At 42.9% G+C, this 21,040-nt stretch overlaps 1 protein-coding gene across 1 annotated transcript in view; it reads left to right on the top strand.

Moving 5' to 3' along the window:
- The window catches only part of rbm28 (RNA binding motif protein 28), a 33,351-nt gene extending 20,607 nt beyond the window's left edge, over positions 1–12,744 (top strand). Inside the window, exons 12-19 of the mRNA XM_078419595.1 lie at positions 87–222; positions 1,288–1,352; positions 1,821–1,976; positions 3,937–4,086; positions 5,301–5,375; positions 6,653–6,870; positions 7,906–8,005; positions 9,414–12,744. Of these exons, the coding sequence (XP_078275721.1) occupies positions 87–222; positions 1,288–1,352; positions 1,821–1,976; positions 3,937–4,086; positions 5,301–5,375; positions 6,653–6,870; positions 7,906–8,005; positions 9,414–9,551 (1,038 nt within the window). The 3' untranslated portion in view covers positions 9,552–12,744. The remainder of the gene's footprint in view (positions 1–86; positions 223–1,287; positions 1,353–1,820; positions 1,977–3,936; positions 4,087–5,300; positions 5,376–6,652; positions 6,871–7,905; positions 8,006–9,413) is intronic.
- Positions 12,745–21,040: the final 8,296 nt, after the last annotated feature.

Here is a 21,040-nt window from a genome sequence, read left to right as displayed (position 1 = left end):
TTACGTTGGTTGTGTACTGAAGTGTGACCTTTTCTTTGAGTATGTTCATGGGCATCTGATGTAAACTGTATGTGTTTGGTTTTCAGACTGGAGGTCTCAAGCTGGATGGGAGGAAGCTCAACGTGACCATTGCAGTCAGTCGTGATGAGGCCAAGAAACTGCGGCAAACGAAGTTAGACAAGCCAACTGGAACACGCAACTTGTACCTGGCACGAGAGGGCTGTAAGTGTCCCGTGTAACAGTTGATCAGCCACTGCACAATCCCTGCAAGATCTAGCCAAGGTGTGATGGAGTCATAGAGTGATATGCGTGGAAACAGGCCCTTCGGCCCAACTGGTCCACACCAGCCAATATGTCCCAGCTACACTAGTCCCTCTTGCCTGCGTTTAGTCCATATCCCTCCAAATCTGTCCTATCCATGTACCTGTCTAACTGTTTCTTAAATGTTGGGATAGTCCCTGCCTCAACTACCTCCTCTGGCAGCTTGTTCCATAAACCCACCACCCGTTGTCTGAAACAGTTACCCCTCAGATTCCTATGCACTCTTTTCACCTTCACCTTAAACCTATGACCTGTGGTCCTCGATTCACCTACTCTGGGCAAGAGACTTTGTGCATCTATCCGATCTATTCCTCTCATGATTTTATACACCTCGATAAGATCACCCCTCATCCTCCTGCGCTCCAAGGAATAGAGTCCCAGCCTACTCAACCTCTCCCTATAGCTCAGACTCTCTAACCCTGGCAATATTATCGTAAATCTTATCTGTACTCTTTCCAGCTTGAAAAACATCTTTCCTATAACACAGTGCCCAGAACTGAACACAATATTCTAAATGTGACCTCACCAACGTCTTATACAACTGCAACATGACCTCCCAACTTCTATACTCAGATCATCAGATGTCATTCATACTTCAATGAGCATCATTCTCACCACTGAAATGCAAGGTTGTGGGGGCTCAAAACCATCACCGGAGAACTGGGAGCCCCTCTGATCCATGCTATGATGGATTAAGAGAATTGCAATTCCCCAATATTTATTTCTTAAATAGCATCAGTGAATATCTAGCTTTTATCATGTTGATGTTTGGGAAACTTTGGTGGGTGCAAATGGACTACTAAATTTCTCAAATAGCAGCAGTGACTGTTTAAAAGAATCTTCGTTATTTGCAGAATATCTCTTGGCGCTGTAATGTTTAAAAAGGTGCAAAATAATTTTGTCCTTTAAGAGCATAAATCTCCTGATACTGGTAGAAAAAAAAAGTTCTTTTTTTCTTTTTTTCAGTAATTCGAGCTGGAATGAAATCTGCTGAGGGTATGAGTGCTTCGGACATGACCAAGAGGATGCGGGTGAGCTATTTGATCATCCCTCGTTGCAAATACAATTACTGTACCCTTTTCTCATCCACCTTTCTGGAGATTGAGAGAATGCTTTCAAGCAGGATTCTTAGCTGGATTTAGAGCAGGGAAAGATATTTACAGAATGTCAAATGTCCCAATATATTCTCAATGGGTAGAGCATTGCTAGTGGGTATATTTAGAAGATACAAATTGAACGAGCAAGTCTGTGTTTACTGGTTTCATGCTGAGAGTGTGTGTGAGGGAGGGAACCATCAGCTAATTCAGGAGGAAGCTGGATAGATAATCATCAAACAAAGTGAGGTACGTGTTGTAGCTCCAGTACCCTTCAGTCCTGCTTATAGCTGCAGCTCTTTTCTGACCATTCCTCCTTGATGTGCTCCATAAATAACCATCTTTGTCCAGCGAAACAGGTACAGGTTTATTGCAAGACTGACCCCACACTTGTTTTGTGTTTAGTTTGAGGAGCTTAAGCGGCACAAGTTGAAGGATGTGAATATTTTTGTCTCACCAACAAGGCTGTGTGTCCACAATGTTCCAAAGTCAGTGACCGACCAACAGCTTCGGAAACTTTGTTTACAAGCCGCTGGTGCAAAGGAAGCTCGGATAAAGGAGGTAAGAGCTAGTGACAATGACATTGTTGTGATATTGGGGGGAGGAATGCACAGACACGAGAACCTGTTGTTTATGGATGAGGAAGACGTGCAGGTATGTAGGTTAATTTGACTGGGTAAATGTAAAAATTGTCCCTAGTGTGTGTAGGATAGTGTTAATGTGCGAGGATCGCTGGGCGGCACGGACTTGGTGGGCCGAAAAGGCCTGTTTCCGCGCTGTATATATATGATATGATATGATATGATATGAAAGAAAACAAAGGGAGACCTGACTTTTCTTGATTAGCACAAGTGCCCCAGAGGTTATGGGGAGAAGGCAGGAGAATGCGATTAGGAGGGGGAGATAGATCAGCCATGATTGAATGCTGGAGTAGATTTGATGGGCTGAATGGCCTAATTCTGCTCCTATCACTTATGACCTGATGATCTTATAACCTGACTATAAATCCACCTCCTGTAGTTTGCAGTAAAAATGCTTGAGAGAATGAGCCCAGGGTAGCAGTCTGGTTGAATATTTGAATAATTTTATTAAGTGTTGATAAACGTTTTTTGTTTTTGAAATACTTTTATTTCAAAACCTGACAGTTGTTTTTAAATACAGTTAGTTCTGCTATAACGAGTAGTTGCGTTCCTATGCAATCTCCCATTATAGAAGATTGCATCTTAAAATAACTCTGCTAAATATAAAGGCTAAAGAGCTTCAAACTGGCAATAATGTTGTTTTTCCTGCAAGATTTTCAAAAGTAAAGACCTCTTTAATATCCTGCATGCAGGAACAAAAATGAACTTATGGGTGTTAAAAAGACCATGCCTTCTTGATGTGTGAAGAAATTGCCCCACGAGTCTTCTTTCAATCATTCCCCTCTCTCCTTAAACCTCCAACCTCTAGTTCTGGATTCCTGTACCTTGGGAAGGAGACTGACCATTTGCCTTATGTATGTCTCTTATGATTATGTATGCCTTGATAAGGTAATTCCTGAGCCTTCTACAATCCAGGGAAAAAAACGTCCCAGCCTATCCAGCCATTCCTTATAAGTCAAGTCCTCAAATCTTGATACCGTCCTGGTTAATTTTTACTGTACTCTTTCTAGCTTAATGACATCCTTCCTATGGCTGGGTGACCAGAACTGCACAACGTACTCCAAATGTGATCACACCAATGTCTTGTACGCTGTAACATGATGTCCCAACTCCTTTACCCATTACCTATATTGATGAAGACAAGCGCTGCAAATATCTTCTCACCAGAATTAATACATATCTCAAATAGTTAAAAATGAGCTGCTGGAGGAATTCAGCAGGTCAGCCAGCATCTGTGGAGGGACTGTCGCTATATCGGGTCAAGACTCTACGTCTGGGCTGAAAGGTCCATTTCTCTCCACCAATGCTGCCTGACCTGCTGAGTTCCTTCAGCAGCTCGTTTTTTGCTGCAGATCCCAGCATTTGCAGCCTCTTGTGTCTCAAATGAAATAGTTAAGCTTTCATTCAGTAACTAGGCAGTGTCATGGTTTGGGCTGTTAAGTTGCAGATACATTTGTGTTGGGCAGATGTGACACAGTGACCATCTCCAGCAGGAGGGAGTCTCGTTTTCTCTACTGGGCACGCAGTGGCACTGCTGTCAATACATTCTGCGGATCGCCAGTGATGAGAAACTTGGCTGATCTGGCCTTTTGTTCAATGTGGCAGCTAAGTCGATTTACAGGCCATTTCAATACTTTGAGGTTCGTAATCATGTTTCCGTAGACAACTAGGAATGGACAAAAATTGTGGTATTGCCTGTGAGGGTCACATCCTGTGTGAATAGTAGTAACAAAATCACGAAAGGAATAATGTAAATGTAGGTTTTGAATCAAATGTTGATTGCTTTATTTGTGAAGATTAGGGTGACAACTGTCATTTAATATAGGACATATAATGCCCTTGTTTCACAGGCTAATGATTCTTCTCCACTTTTCCACTAGTGTCGGATAATGCGGGACCTGCAGACGGCAAAAACAAAAAAGGATGGGCGGTCTCTGGGCTACGGATTTGTAGAATTTACAGAGCACAGCCACTCCCTGGCCACTCTGCGCTACATGAACAACAACCCAGAACTCTTCAGTCCAGAGAAAGTGAGTCAAGCCAAGTTTGGTGGGACTGTTACCATTGGGATTGCTGAGATGTTTGGGGTTTGAGGTGGCATTGGCTTTCAGCCAGTATCCTAGCTCCAGGTTAGACACAAAATGCAGGAGTAACTCAGCAGGTCAGGCAACATTTCTGGAGGGAAGGAATGGACGACGTCTTCCGTCTGAAGAAGGGTCTCAACCCGAAATGTTGTCCATTCCTTCTCTCCAGAGATGCTGCCTGTCCCGCTGAGTTACTCCAGCATTTTGTGTCTGCCTTGGATTTAAACCAGCATCTGCAGTTTTTTCCTACACATTTTGTCCTAGCTCCAGGCTTTGGTTCGGGGCTGTGGTTGGGACATAGAACCTGATGGCTTTCTGCACTTTGGACGAGGCAGAAGCTGTCATGTGTTGGACATGTGGACATGTGTTTCGATACAACAGAGTAGGGCAGGATGTAAGTCTCTACTAACGGTGAACAGTTTTGGACAAGATTGCTTTTGGCCATAAGCATCTTGATAAAAATATTGCCTTTTCTCCAATAGTCAATCCTCTGCATTCTTTAATATTTCACCTATTCCCTCAGCAATTGGTGGTCAGACTGGGAGTGTTTTCACGCAGTGTCCCCACGCCTCATCCCCATTATGATAAATGCTTTTTTTAAATGATCAAGTAAGAGCAGCAGTTTTTTCCCTGGGAAAGTATTTGGATGTTATTGCTCGTAGATTCAAAATAGTTGACAGGGAACTAATTTGTAAGAGTAGAAGCTAAGAAAGCTGGGGAGAATTTAGATTGAATATCATTTGAAGAGCTGGTGCGGTGATGTATGATGTATTAAATTACCTTTTTTTCAGAGCTGTAAGATCATATAATATGTACCCAATAGAGGGTGAGAGGTCCCATCCTGTTTCACTGTCAGAACTAATCTGAATAAGAGGGGAATCGGAGACTAAAGCTTACACTTTAAATGAAAGGCTAAAATACATTTCATAGTTTAGATAGCATTCCTTCTATGCCTGTTCTTTGCTGGTTACATAGAACGTCTATTGCACTGTGGAACAGGGATATCTTAAGGGTTAAAGAGGACCATGTCTCCATTAACTGACATGAGTTACTTCATTGACCCACTGCAAGAGCTGGAGCACAGTGCGGTGCTTTAATGCTGTGTGTCTACAGAATCTGCAATGTGATTCTCTCTGCTTTCCGTTCTTCCTCTGGAACAGAGACCAATTGTGGAATTTTCACTGGAGGATCGGAGGAAACTGAAGATCAAAGAGATGCGAGCACAAAACAATCTGGTAAGGACTCGATCTAGGACATGATTTAGCTGAGTTATGCGGCACCAGCAGGGTTTACACCTGTTGTTCCATTTGAGTTTCAATGGATTATTTTTGACATGTCAAAGTATACAGTGGGATATAGATCAGCTTTAGTAATGTGCAGGGAAATGGCAGATGGAATTTAATACAGGGAAGTGTGAGGTGTTGCACTTTGGGAGGTTGAGTGTTAAAGGAAAATATGCAGTTAATGGCAAGACCCTTAACAGCATTAATGTATAGAGAATTCTGGGGTCCACGTTCACCGCTCCCTCAAAGTGGCAGTACAATAGACAGAGTGGGAAAGAAGGCATATGGTATGCTTGCCTTCATTGGTTGGGACATTGAATATTAGAGTCAAGAAGTCATGATGCAGCTTTGTAAGACTATGGGTAGGCCGCATTTGGAGTACTGTGTACAGCTCTATTTGCCTCATTACAGGAAAGATGTGGAGGCTTTGAGAGGGTACAGAGAAGGTTTACCAGAATGCTGTCCACACTGACCATTCAGTGCTGTTCACACTAGCTCTATGTTATCCCACTGTATCATCTACTCCGTACACACTTAGGGCAATTAACCTACAAACATGAACGTCTTTCAGATGTGGGAGGAAACTGGAGCACATGGAGGAAACCAAAGTGGTCACAGGGAGAACGTGTAAACTCCACACAGACAGCATTGAATCTGGATGTCTGGTGCTGTGAGTTAGCAGCTGCACCACTGTGCCACCCTTATTAGAGTTTTCTCTCCCATGTTCTTCTAGTCAAGCCTCTTCTAGTTCTTCTGTGACAGAGTTTGGAGGTCTCATATTAGGCACCTGATAACCCAGAGAGATGGGGACACCATCAAGGCAAACAACTGTCTATCTATAAAACAACTGATTCTGTGGGTTAAGTGATAGGTTGATTTGTTTTGGGATGTGAAGTGTGTCAAGATATTGTGAGGAATTGATAAAATGATATATAAATTTGAGGTATTTGTTGTGTAACCCAAAGGTGCCTGGCACTGGTTAATTTGAACAAGAGTTCCTTTTATAACTGGAGATGCTGCTCTCACCAGTTCCAACCACAGGAGGGTGCTGTTACACTGCTGTAGCTCAGTTGGCCCCTCCAGAAACGGGAACTGTGAAAGGAAGATAAACCCAGAGGATGCTCAAATCCTGATTCGTTTTATTGATTGAAATTTGCATCTTTAAAATAAATAATTTAGCAGTTCACAGGATTTTTGTGATTGCTGAATGTGTTATTTTTTTTTCGCAGAAGGCACAGCAACTTAAAGCAGGGGTTCCGACAGAGTCTGGAAAACCCAGCAAATCTCCATGTGACCAACTGCGGCATAAATCCTCAGACAGCTCGCAAAGCAAGAAAACATGGTCCGGATTTTGCACCAAGCCTGAGGCGGAGGAAGTGGAACTGGCCGATGGCAAGAAGCGGAAGAAGGTCTTGCCTTTGCCATCACACCGAGGCCCCAAAATACGGTATGAGATCATCCTGGGAAATGTACCACAGAATCTCACAGCACAGGAGATGCTCACTGAATCTGTGCTTGTATATTGAAAGTTGTCCAATTTAGCTCCCAATTGTAATTATTTTATGAAAATTCTTTCAGAATACTCCTCTATCATCGTCTGAAGTAATGTATTTCAGACCTTAATGTTCCCATGTAGGCAACAAAATGCTTTTCCCTCATTCCTTTCCAATTATTTAAAATCTGTGACCTATGGCTCCCTATGCAAAGATTTTTTTAAAGTTTCAATGCCTCCCATCGCCTGGGTGTGATGGGAGGTGCTGGCTGGGAAGAAGGGCTTTTGGTTACTACATCATACACGTACAAAGGACAAAAGTGGGGCAGCATGCCCAAACTGGAATTTAAATATTTGTCTGCTTTATGTAGTACACACCTTGCACAATAATACTTATAAACGAGTGCAAAAGCTACTCCCCTTTAAAAGAAAAGCTAACTTCGCCAAAGTTAAAAGGTGAACACCGAACCCACCAGATTTACTCATATCCCAAGCACTAAAGTTGTAGACGGGGTTGGGGGAGGATGGGGGATATGGTGCTTTGTTGAACTGAATACCAGAACGTCACCAGAAGATTAGTGGTGGACCTGAATGTGGTATGACCTGGGCGAGGTGGGTTGAAGTATCGAGCTAGTTCTCAGCTCAAGTCTCTCTCATAAAACAGGGGATAAACTCTGGTGGCCTCTGTGCCAAGTTAGCCGACTCCTTCGCCAGGGCCAGACCTGCGCCACCTGTTCCCTCCTTGGGGCCCTCACCCACACAACTTGGGAAAATTGTGGGGGTGGTATTTGTATCTTTGAACGATAGTTCACTGCTCTCCCAGCATAAGATGACCCACAACCCTCACAGCATTGGGAAGATTTGGTTCAGTGCAAATGGTCTTTCTTGCGAAGAAGTGAAAGATTGCATTAAACTATTATTGACATTCCCCAATTTCACAGAATGCTGGTTGGTATTAACCAGAAGGCTCTGAATACTTTCTCATTCCAGAAAGCGAGATAAAGGAAAGCTGCCACCACCCATGCCCAAGAAGGTGAAAGTACAGCCGAGCCGGGCGAAAACAGCGAGGCTCGCATCAGTTACCAAACAGGTGAGGATGGTTGATAGTGGAGGTGATGGGGAGGATGGGAGTTGTGAGGGTATGAGGAGGCCTAGATAGGGTCATGGACAGATAATATGCAAGGGCACAGGTTAACCAGGTTAAGGTGCCTGATCATTGAGCTTACTCTGCAGTTGGTCCTTTAATATCTTACTGAGAAATAGGTTGGAAAGTCATGGAGTTATTAGCACGAATACTGGCCTTCACCCCAACTCGTACATGCTGGCCTAGGTTGTTTAAGCTAGCCTGGCCCATAACCCCCTATACTTTTCCTATCTATGTATCTGTTTAGGTTTTGTTTAAATGACATAATTGTACCCACCTCTACCACTTTCCCTGGCAGCTTGTTCCATGTATACATCATTTTTTGAGTGGAAAAAGTTACCCATCGGGTCTGCCATCTCATCTTAAACCTATGCCCTGTTTTCTTTTTACTCCCCTGCCCTGGGGAAAATGATGTTATTCACTTCATCTATACCTCTCATTATTTTCTATACCTCTGTAGGGTCATACCCCAGCCTTCTATGCTCCAGGGAGGGGGTAAAAGTTGATCTATGCTCTCCTCATAACTCAAAACTTCAAGATCCAGTAACATTTGCATTTGTACCCCAGAATATTGAGCTGCCAGTCCTGGTTGTCCCCCCAGCCACATTTCTGTATCAGCTATCAGATCCCAGTCCCATATACCTATCCATGCCCTGAGTTTGAGTGTGAGGTTAAATTAGGACTTGCTTCCTAAACCCCATCTTCCTCAAATGACTTCTGCTGGGCATGCTTCCTACTCTCCCACTCACTTCATGTTCTTTTTCAGCACATTCTGGCACCTGGCTCAACTTAAACAGCCCACGAGATGTTCAGTTACATGAGCACTCGCATGTAAAGAAGGCTTATTTTGTTGATATTATGCTCCCGGCCTTACGATATTTAAATTTTGCGATGGTGCAAACGGCAGCGACCCGTAGCAAGCCACAGCTCGCTTCCGGCCACGTGATCACGTGTATTCATTGCATTTCGACTTACGATATTTTCGGTTTCCGATGGGTGTCTCGAAACGTAGCCCCATTGTAAGTTGAGGAGCACCTGTATTGAGATTGGTAGGGTCAGATGGTGGGGCTTCCGTTTGCTTCATCCTACTCTGACCTGAGTCTTGGACTTCGAGAGGGAAACCAGGGGGTTGCGGTAACATGTGAGAAGATTGATATTTTTTACCGGGGATGAAGAGAATAATCGCAAAACCAGCAACTTCTGCTCCCTCATCCTGCTCCCCTGGGCTGCCCCAGGAAGGGTGAAGTCTTTTAGAGGCCTTGGTTGACAGCCAATCTAGAAATCAGCATGGTTACTTACAAATTGTTTCAGTGTGCTTGTCATTTCTTTAAATTTTCTTTAAAATCTTTTGAAGGTTGGAAAGGCCAAGAAAAATAAACAAGACAAGGAAGAGATGAGATTTAATTCGCTGGTTGAGCAGTACAAGAAGAAGCTCTTGGGGGCATCCACGGACTCCTGCTCTGTGAAGAAAAGTAAATGGTTTCAGGACTAGAGTGAAAGACAAGAAGCCACGGATTGAACATGGGATAGATCCAGAGTGAGACTTGAATAAGATACCTTTTAAGTACCTTGATTGTAGGACCTCCTCAGTAACATGACTCTTCAGCTACATGCTGGCCATCGACATTGTACTCGAGACCCGCTGGGTGTTTGTGAGAAATATCAACTGGTGAAGAAGCTATTGGTTCCTGCTGAATGTTGCTGAAGACAGAAGACTATCTGGTGGGAGGATAACAATGAGCTTGAGGGGGCTTGACACGTGTGTTATGCACGTATGTTCATCTCTGAAGCTTGCTAATTGTTGTAGGTTGCCCGCACCTCTCCAACGTTCATCCATTGCATCGAGGATTGGAGCAGGAGGGATGTTCTGGGAATTGAAACTTGGAGTCTTTAATTTCTCACAGTCAGCAGTCCTTCGAAGCAGGGAGAAAATAGTAAATCCCAAATGGTAAAGTTAAAATGAACTATGAGGTTATGTGGAAGTATGCTTTTGAATGCCTGGATAGTTGTATAACGTGCCTTAGACCCTGCCCCTGACCAGCAGTGTTCTGAAACCCTAGCTCCACTGCTTTGTGGTATTTCCATAAACTGCTGAGATGCTTTTCATGGAACGTCCGAACTAAAGTTTAAACCTGTATAGCTCTACAGCGTGACTTGTTTGAACATAATCTGATTTGAGACTCTATTCTCCCCCTCCCCCCCCATCAACCACAATACTGAGAAAGGTGCTACAGTTCTCCTTGTTGCCTTTGGATGAACCAGGGAAATATCAGGCTCCTGGTTCTCATCTACCGCTCCTGGCTTTTGAATAATGAGAGAGGAGGTGGATGTATTGCCACTTGCAAAACCTGCCAAGCCTATGTGCGGTTAAGAAGTATGTGACATTTGTGAAAGGGTCCATGGAATTGTAGTGGACTTCCATTGAAGGTAAATGTGTTTGCATCATGTATGTTACCAACAAGTGACACTTGCTAGAGTTCAATCAGACCTTGGCTCTGGCTAAGTGTTGCATGGGCTCAATCTGTCTGTTCATTATATAAATATGATTGTCACTCATGGGCCAAAGTGCAACTGCAGATCTTTTAATGTGACCATGGTTTAAATGCACAATTTTATTTTGTGTACATTATATTTTTACATCTTAGTTAAACTGTCATTGCCTTATTACAGTAATGTTTAGTGTGATGTTTCTGCTGATGACAATGTGTAGTGAGATAAACAGTTTGGTTCTCCCTTTCACTGACAATCTTGGCTTCTTCCCATCTTGCCAACTCTGCACTCAATTGTTCCAGTACTCTCCCACTCTTAGGCATTTTTTCTCATCCACCTTGCTGCCTATCCATCTCTTGTGTTTTCTTCCTGCTGTGTTCTTCTGATTGCTTACATGTGATATCTCTGAGCGTATGGTGAGTTTGTAATGTGAAAATTGTACTTTGGTCTTTGTGTTTTTTATTTGTTGACTCCTTGGGCTTGTATTCAAAAGTACATTTTTCCCCTGTAACAAGCAATTCAAAAACCTTACCATGCAGTCGGGTTACTCAGATGTTTTCTAACCCCAAATTGATTTATTTCAGTGTAAAACTTAAAACTGCAGAGGTTTTATCTTAAATGTTTGACTTGTGCGATTGTAACACCTGACATGAGTATAAATGGGTTGCACAGTGGAGCAACTGGTGGAGCAACTGGTGGAGCTGCTGCCTCACAGCACCAGAGACCCGGGTTCGATCCTGACCTTGGGTGGTGTCTGTGTGGAGTTTGCACATTCTCCCTATGACCACGTGGGTTTCCTCTGGGTGCTCCAGTTTCCTTCTACATCCCAAAGACATGTGGGTTTGTAGATTAATTAGCCTCCGTAAATTGCCCCCAGTGTGTAGAGAGTGGAGAAGGTGGATAATATAGAACTAGTGTGAATGGGTGAGTGATGGTCGGCATGGACTTGGGCTGAAGGGCCTGTTTCCACAATGTGTCTCTAAAGTGAACGTAATGCAATACCAGGAATGCTCAAAAGAGCAAAAGATAAATGAAAAGAGCCATTCTGTCCAACTCATCCATGCACAACTAATCTTCATACGGCTCCCAATGCATTCTATTCCATTTGCCTCTGCACGCATTGGTTCAAACTCCCGCTGCTTGGATTCTTTCCTCACCCACTTCATCTGAGGTTAACGTTGTACAACGATTCCCCAAATTCAGCAAACTCCAGATCACATAAAGTATCCCTTGTAATTGATCCGTAATATTTTCCATTCAACAGTGCAATCCCATAGTCCCAGCAATTTGGGAGGTATCTTGTTCCCTAAAAACACAGTCCAGTTGGATTTTTAATGTCAGGGCACTATTTGAGAAGCAGCATTCATTCCTCCCGAATGATACAGCAATGATGTCAAGCGTTAATGATCTAATCAGAAGGTTTAATCAGCATCTTGTGAAGATGCTGATTAAATCTCTTCAAATTCACTATTGCTAATTCTTCCTATGTTGATGTAGTTGTCCTTGCCATTTTTCAATTGATCTGAAAATTCTAAATTGTAGAAACAGGATTTTTTTCAGAATATAGATTGACTTTCCAAGCTGCCCTTTCCAAAAATCCTTAGACACACAGCAAAATCATAGTTCATTTCGCCCTTTACTGTTATCCTTCCGCCTGTCTCAAACCTTACAAACTTCTCAATGCTCACTTTAATCGTTACGTTTATAACCGATCATCTATGGTCTTTGTCTCTCTATCGACTCTGCCCAACTGTCCCTTGTATAACCTTTTCTGAATAATCTCTTCCTTAAATCTCAACCATACAGATTAACACTCTCTAAGCTAAGTGGGAAAAGAACCAGAAGTGAGATAAGGTTTTTTTTTCACACAACTGGAAAAGGTGGAGAAGGATTTAAAATAACTAAAAAGGGGAATTTGATGCATGGGGAAAACTATTATAGAGCTCCAGGGAAAGTGATGGTTCTTTCAATGAGTCCATGCAGACACGATGGCCCTTATGGTCATCTTGTCTTATTTCATTATTTTAAATCCTCCCAACTCATTTGATCTTGTGTCGACTTAAATCCCATACCGGATCTCATTACAAGTCATTCAACTGATATTTGAAAAGGAACAATACAATACAATATCTTTATTGTCATTTATGTTGTCATTTATAACACTTTCAAAGTACTTATGAGCTATAAAGTATATTAGGACATCTGAAAGCAATGAAAGATGCTTTATAAATGCACATTGATTCTTGATTTGTGATTGCAAAGTTATTAACATTAGCCTCTCAGGAAGGCCAGGATGGTAAAGTCCAAAATGGTGAGTGGCATGTTGGGATTAACAAGGGCAAAGGAGACAACATTTGCCCGGAACTGACATTCTGTGGGTTAAAGAGAGCAGCCAGAAAAGTTCTGAAAGATTGCATGCAAGAACAATACCGATAATTAAACTGCGATTTCTAACGTTGTTTCAACACCCTACAGGGTAGTAAGTTGGAGCCACTCCCGTGGCAGCTGGATCGTGTGATGCACCTTTCTCACTAACCGCAAGAGGACACACCTTTTGCCCTTAATCAAGCATTTCAAAACATATTAATTTCATGATGTGGCTTAGTTACTTCCCACCTACACCATTGAGGGCTCCTCACGCAGCCACTAACTAATGAATTCATTGTAGTTGCACCTATATGAATGATGTGATATTTATTAAATTACTCCATTGAGAACCCTTCTCTTAAAAAGTGAAAGCGCCCTTCTTGCGTAAGACATGGACCCAGCCTGTATTTACCTTGGCCTGAATTTTGAAACTGAAATTGTCAGAATCCTGCTCCGGGAACATGCTTTCACTTTTTACGGTCGCCTGAGCCTGCTAGCAAAGGCACCACAACTGGCCACTATGCTTCGGGGCTGTGAGGGACACCTAACAGAACAGGATCCCAGGACTCCAATGAAAGTGCAGGCATCTCTGTGGAAAGCACTTTGGCGTGTCCTTCTTCATAGGTAATGAACAACAAGCATGAAGCATCTACAAAAAGCTCAGTAAAAGTTGCTCCACCCTTGAGTATATTCTGACAATGATATCATTTGGGTGGAATTAGGGTTTAAAGGTGTAGATGGAGATAAATCAACAACATGAACATCATTCCTGGAATGGCGGGACTGTCATATGTTGAAAGACTGGAGCGACTAGGCTTGTATACACTGGAATTTAGAAGGATGAGAGGGGATCTTATTGAAACGTATAAGATTATTAAGGGGTTGGACACGTTAGAGGCAGGAAACATGTTCCCAATGTTGGGGGAGTCCAGATCAAGGGGCCACAGTTTAAGAATAAGGGGTAGGCCATTTAGAACGGAGATGAGGAAAAACTTTTTCAGTCAGAGTTGTGAATCAGTGGAATTCTCTGCCTCAGAAGGCAGTGGAGGCCAATTCTCTGAATGCATTCAAGAGAGAGCTAGATGGAGCTCTTAAGGATAGCGGAGTCAGGGGGTATGGGGAGAAGGCAGGAACGCGGTACTGATTGAGAATGATCAGCCATGATCACATTGAATGGCGGTGCTGGCTCGAAGGGCCGAATGGCCTACTCCTGCACCTATTGTCTATAATTAAATCAGAGAATGTGATTTTCGGATGCATCTCAATCTGATTTCTTGCATTGTCAGCATCCCTTCCTCCCAATAATGCATCAATGATGTCAAGGTCTGATTGTAATGTTCTTCCCATGAAGGTTCTGATTAAATCTCTCTCCTTTGATGAATTTACCATTACTCATTTTCCACTGGTGGATGTGCTTGGACTTTCCACTTTGTAATTTTAAATGATTAAAACAAAGGAATTTTAGATTAAAATTATCTTTCCAAGTGCTAAATGCTGCTCCTTGCTAAAAAAAAAACGTAGACAAGATGGGGTCGTTGTTCATTTCACCCTTTATTCTGTAATCAGTCCCTCTCATAATGTTACAACTCGCCTTAATCATTACTAACTTTTTACATGAACTCTGACCTTTTTCTCTTCTCCCCTACTGTCACTTTCTAGATAACCTTTTCCTAATAATTTTTTTCCTCCCTCAAGTTTCAATGAGGTTTTGTGCTTGAGGTGCTCTTCAGAACTTTGAGTGGATTGTTTCAGTCAACGGTGGAAGTTCAGCTATTGTTGCACAGCCACAATCGGCTAATTCATTAACTCAAGATCCCATCTTTCCTCTTTGGGTGCATGTAAAAGGTTCCCTAGAATATTTGCAGAAGCGTTGGGGAGCCCTCCTGATGTCCTACCAATATTTGTCTCTCTCTACTGACATAAGTGCTAGTGGACCATGTTTGCAATTTTTTTAAATTTGGAATTCCAACGTTGCATGCGACTACACTTTCCTTATTGGTTGTAACATGTTTTGGGATGTCAGGAGGTCATGAAAGTTTGTTGGTAGGTAAGTACGGGTTCTTACTACACACCAACTATAACTTATTCCGCCCTTGGTCTTCCCTGACTTTAGATGCAATCGACAGAGAGGCTGGTGTGCTTGATGGATTGGGGTCTGATCACAACTCTGCAGTTGCTTGAAGTTTTCAATGGGTCTTTATTGTCACGTTGGACAGAGCAGAGCAGTTGCCGTATCAGGCTGTGAGGCATCGGGTTTTGATTATTTCTATGTGATTCTGCCCAACCATGCTTATAACATGCAAGCCTTGCCACAATCAATGGAAGTCTGTGTGGTTATTCTGGGATCTAGCTTAGTCTAGAATGATTTCATGGCCATGATGGCTTTGTGAAGGTCATACCTACATTTTCTGTACAGGTCGGGATCACCCAACTTGAGCGCCTGAGACTTGGTCTTCACTCGGGAATGGATTTCACAGGTTATCAATTATTTTTTGTCGTGGAACCCACAGATTGAGCTATTTGGCAGGCAGTCCTCTACACAGGTACTGATGAACTCTGATGGCAGTGGTGTACTGTACTGGGTTAGATTGTCCGTTGAGTCCTTGAATATGGACCAGAGCACTGACTCATGCAATGACATAGGAACTCACCTGTTTCTTCAGTCCAGCACTGTGCAAATTTTCTGCATCAGATCCTCTCACTTCAGTTTCTAGTGCATGGTGGGCTATGCATCACCCCAATTTGGAAGCCAATGCATTATGATTTCATCAGGAGGCCCCTTACAAACCATTGTGAATGCTTACAACTTGCCACAAGTTTGTAATAAATTGTAAGCTTTGTTTAAGTGAGAGATAGTTTATAAAGTTGGGCTTAGAATTTATTGAAAGAGACAAACTCTATCCTCTAAATTATTTTTTGAATGAAAAAAAAAATCTGATCTATGCTCCACCTCTATAAGAGACTAATGTTTACCTGCTTCACGAAACAGTATGGGGACCACACCTCACCTTGTAATGTTCCATGAATCAGTTTTGAGGGGACTTTTTAATTGATTTGTACTGTCACTGCACCGCACGTATTTGATGGGATTGATTAGACAAAACTTTGCTCTTCATCTCACCTGCCCAGAATGTGTCTGATGGAAATGTGTAGCAGGACCTTTACTCTGCATGTAACATGCTGTAAGTGCTGTGGGAGGGTTTGATGTTGCTGTTGGATGCAGAGAGCAGGAAAATATTTCCATTTACTCAGGGTAACAGCCCTCATCTTGAACGGATTCCAATTCTCATTATTTTGCTGTATCCTTGGATACCAATGTAAGCACATTTCCAACCCCCACCCTCCAGGCACAGCCACAGCAGAGTTTTTAAAACTCATCAGTCAGTCACCGTGTCGACGTCAAGCTGGGAATTTTAAAGGATTTTGGTTTGCAAGTACAAGCACCTAAAGCCAGTGACTAAGGTGGCAGAAGCAGGTCAAAGAGCTGTGTAACCTGCAATGTGAATGCTCACGGTTTATTGATGATTCACGGTCCCCACTCATGGACCCAAACCTCTGGTCCGTGATGCAGAAGATCAAACATAAGTGAAGGATATTCCTCCCGCAGGCAAATATTTTCAGAGTTATGCTCGTCTCTGAGACAAACTCCAATGGCTGGAAGCCAGCAAGCACAGGAAAAATTAAATTGCTGTGAATTTTAACTGGTTGCTCTCCAAAACGTTGAGGTCAAAGTCTTGTTTGACTGCATGTCTCCTGAGTAAGCTCTGTTTCTTGTTAAAGAAATCATTCATGTATGCTTGGCTGGTATCCTCCTTCCCCTTATTTCTATAACAACTTCATGTCCTACTATCCAAAGAGTCCTATATAATCTTTATACACCTTTATTTTAATCAGTCCTTCGCTAGTAACTGCCGCCAAACCCTCTGGAATTCTCTCAGTAAACACTTGCCTCTTTGCCCCTCTGTTCTGTCTAGATATTCCCCAAAACTTTATTCGCAAAGGTTTTGGGCACTTGTTTTAACATATTGTATGATTTACATTGACAATGCTCCTTGGAATATTTTATGGATGTCATGTAAGTGCAGGTCAATTTTCAAGAATGCCTACATTGGGTGACAATTAAACAGTCCTCTATCATTTTGTCCCAAGACCTGTATCATAATCATGATCATAATCATACTTTATTACCAAGTATGTTTTGCAACGTACGAGGAATTTGATTTGCCATACAGTCATATGGTTCCAGAACCAGGGGTCACAGCTTAAGGATAAGGGGGAAGTCTTTTAGGACCGAGATGAGAAAACATTTCTTCACACAGAGAGTGGTGAGTCTGGAATTCTCTGCCACAGAAGGTAGTTGAGGCCAGTTCATTGGCTATATTTAAGAGGGAGTTAGATGTGGCCCTTATGGCTAAAGGGATCAGGGGGTATGGAGAGAAGGCAGGTACAGGTTACTGAGCTGGATGATCAGCCATGATCATATTGAATGGCGGTGCAGGCTCGAAGGGCCGAATGGCCTACTCCTGCACCTATTTTCTATGTTTCTATGTTTCTATACCAATAAAAAGCAACAACACACAAAATACATTTTAACATAAACATCCACCACAGTGACTCCCCCACATTCCTTACTGTGATGGAAGGCGAAAAAAAAGTTCAATCTCTTCCCTTCTTTGTTCTCCCGTGGTCAGGGGGCTCGAGCCTTCCGTTGACAGGGCGATCTTGGCTCCTGTAGCCCGCAGTCGTGCTCCACGTCAGGGCAATCAAGCTTATAGAAACATCTAAAATTCTTAAAGGATTGGACAGGCTAGATGCGGGAAAAATGCTCCTGATGTTGGGGGAGTCCAGAACCAGGGGGTCACAGTTTAAGAATAAGGGGTAGGCCATTTAGAAATGAGATGAGGAAAAACTTTTTCACCCAGAGTTGTGAAACTGTGGAATTCTCTGCCACAAAAGGCAATGGAGGCCAATTTACTGGATGCTTTCAAGAGTTACATTTAGCTCTTTGGACTAAAGGAATCGAGGAATATGGGGAAAAAGCAGGAACAGGGTTCTGATTTTAGATGATCAGACATGATCAAATTGAATGATGGTGCTGGCTCGAAGGGAAATGCGATTACCTTGCCGGAGATGCGATTGTTTTCCGGATCGTATCTCCGGTCGCTCTGCAGCCTAACATCATGGAGCTGGCGGCCTTGTTCCAGTCCGACTTTGAGCCTCACCACAGGGCCGTGGACTTACCATCAGAGCCTGCTATCCCTTGCCTGGGATCGACGCTCCAACTGCTGCCTGCCGATTTCACCATCGAGGAGCTCTCAGTTTCGGGTAGAGACTGATGTCGGGAAGCCCCAAAGTCGCAAGAGGTTCGACTAGCCCCGACCGATCGCCCGGCGCAAGGGGAGCTGGCTTACCGAGCCAACCACACACAGTGTTAAAGAGCGTTTTTAGATTTTGCTGTATTAGTTATGAAAGAACAGTGATATTTCCCCAAGCCACCTGGAGCAGTATCACCAGGTGGCTACTATCTTCAAACACAATTTCACACCAATTGTGCGTGGTTAAATATCTGGACAAATGATTCAGAGACGTAACTTCATTGTGTTCAACAATCCTACCATGGCTGTTGTGGATAACCTCAGTGAATAACCCACAATATCAAAGTAAACCTTTAGTCATTGATGAGCACAAGACTTCTAGATCTCACAAATGCCAGTGGTACCCTAATGTCTTTCAGAGGAGGAAATCTGTTCCTCTTACCCTACATGTGACTCCAATGTGGTCTGAAATGGTCAAGCAAGGCATGGGCAATAAATGGCGAATTTGTCAGTGACACTCATATCCTGGAAAAATGAATAAAGAGCAAAGCAGAAATCGAGAAGTGGAACGTCAGGATTGTAAGGTTCCGATCTGCTGCTTTGCTGCCTTGCATCTTGATACATCCATGCAGCACCTGTACTGAAAAGTAATGTTTTTAACCTGGTGCATGGGTTGCGAATCTAGCATTTTGATAGTTCTTAAAGCTCCCCTCAATGAGAGAAGATCATAAGAAGTCGAAGCAGGACCTAGGCCTTTGTGCTTGCTTTTAGATCATGTCTGACCTTTTACCCCAGTGTCACTTACTCTATTATAACTCATATTCCTTGCTGCCCTGTATCAATACCTGAAAATCTGTTGATATGATTATGCTTATCAACATGGATTTCTGATCTATGTCACCACTTGGGTGGTGAATGCTGTGATACACTGCCTTGTGGATGAATACATTTCTTCTTATTTCTCTCCTGAATGAATGGGATATTTGAGATTGTAATCCTGGCTGTAGTCACCCCAGCCAGCAAACATCTCAGTTCCACATGTACCATAGCGTACCGAATTTTGTATGTTTGAATGACTCTACCTCTCATTCTTCTGAACTCTAACGAGTATAGGCCCAGTCTGCTTAATCTCTCTTCATATGACAAGCCCTTGATTCCAGGTGTCAACCTGGTGAACTCTCTCTTTGACAAATATCTCCTCCCTTAGGTTGGGAGACCAAATCTGTGCACATTATTTCTGATGATATCTCACTCTCTGTACAGTTAGAGCAATACAGGTTAATACATGGTTTGCCTTTCTGATAGCTTGGTATATATTTCTGGTTTTATGGTGACTGCTAGGAAGTTGTTGGAGATTAATTTGACAATGCCAGTGCTGTTGAGTGCCATGGGAAAAGACCATTTTGTAAGAGGTGACATTTGCAAGCTACTTAATAGTCCAAGCCTGACTCTTGTCCATTTTTAACGTCCTGTAGATATGGATTGCTTTGTTAGCTGGGGAGCTGTGACAGACTGTACAAACTGTACGCCAGTAAACATCCCCACTTCCAATCTTATGGAAGTTCACTGACGATAAATTTGAAAGTAGTTGGGCCTCGGAAACAAGTCATTGGAACTTCTGCATGCATACTCTGGAATGAGATGATTGCTCTCCAATGAACGTAGCCATTCACCGTTTGAGGAAGATGTGACTCTAGCCAGTGGGGAACCTTTCCTACCTAATACCTAAATTTAACTAGGAAGGGAAGTATATAGTCTAACACTTCTGCAAGCATAGCTATCTATGTATCTATGTTTGAACATCGACTTCTCCAACTTTAGATAGTTCCTCTGTCCCTCTCTTCCCCTCCTCCTTCCCAGATCTCCCTCTATCTTCCTGTCTCCACCTATATCCTTCCTTTGTCCCGCCCCCCCTGACATCAGTCTGAAGAAGGGTCTCGACCCGAAACGTCACCCATTCCTTCTCTCCCGAGATGCTGCCTGACCTGCTGAGTTACTCCAGCTTTTTGTGAATAAATACCTTCGATTTGTACCAGCATCTGCAGTTATTTTCTTATACTATGTATCTATGTGTGTGTGTGTGTGCATACGTTCACAAATGTTCAAACTACGGATAAATAAATTGACTGAAATTATTCCTCTTTGTTCTTGATGTGGAAACGACTTTTAGTCTTGCTTAACCTAGGGCAGGTTTAGTGGGCAGATTTCCTGGTGCAACAGCTGGGAATCTACAGCCATTGCACTCCGTGAGGAGAGCAACATTAGCACACGGTCAGAATTTCACAAGCGACATTTGTGAGCAGACTGGGAATTAGGTGAGGGTCCCAAGCTACCTCATGGTTATGAAGGTGAATGTTTCCCACAGAGCTGCTTGTTTTTTGCTGATGTTTTCACCTCCTGAATGGCTCTGAAATAACTCAAGAGAAATTGATCAGAAACCAGAGGACATAATTTAAGGTGATTGCAGACAGAAAATAACTGCAGATGCTGGTACAAATCGAAAGGTATTTATTTCACAAAATGCTGGAGTAACTCAGCAGGTCAGGCTGAAGAAGGGCCTCGACCCGAAATGTCACCCATTCCTTCTCTCCTGAGATGCTGCCTGACCTGCAGACAGAATTAGAGTCAGCTGCGTGAAACTCTTTGAAACACGGAGCGTACATATGATGAGGAAAGCATTGCTTGGTTGGGTGATGGAAGAAGTCACAATTCCTTGAATGTATTGGATAAATCTGTGAAAGAGAAACACTGAGAGGATGGTGAAGCAAGAGGGAGTGAATGGCTTAACTACTTAGCTGTACCAGATATT

Source organism: Rhinoraja longicauda, chromosome 23, assembly GCF_053455715.1.
Source record: "Rhinoraja longicauda isolate Sanriku21f chromosome 23, sRhiLon1.1, whole genome shotgun sequence".
In the NCBI taxonomy this organism is placed as follows: domain Eukaryota; kingdom Metazoa; phylum Chordata; class Chondrichthyes; order Rajiformes; family Arhynchobatidae; genus Rhinoraja; species Rhinoraja longicauda.
The sequence above is the reverse complement of the archived record's forward strand: the minus strand, read 5'-3'. Positions and strand labels throughout refer to the sequence as shown.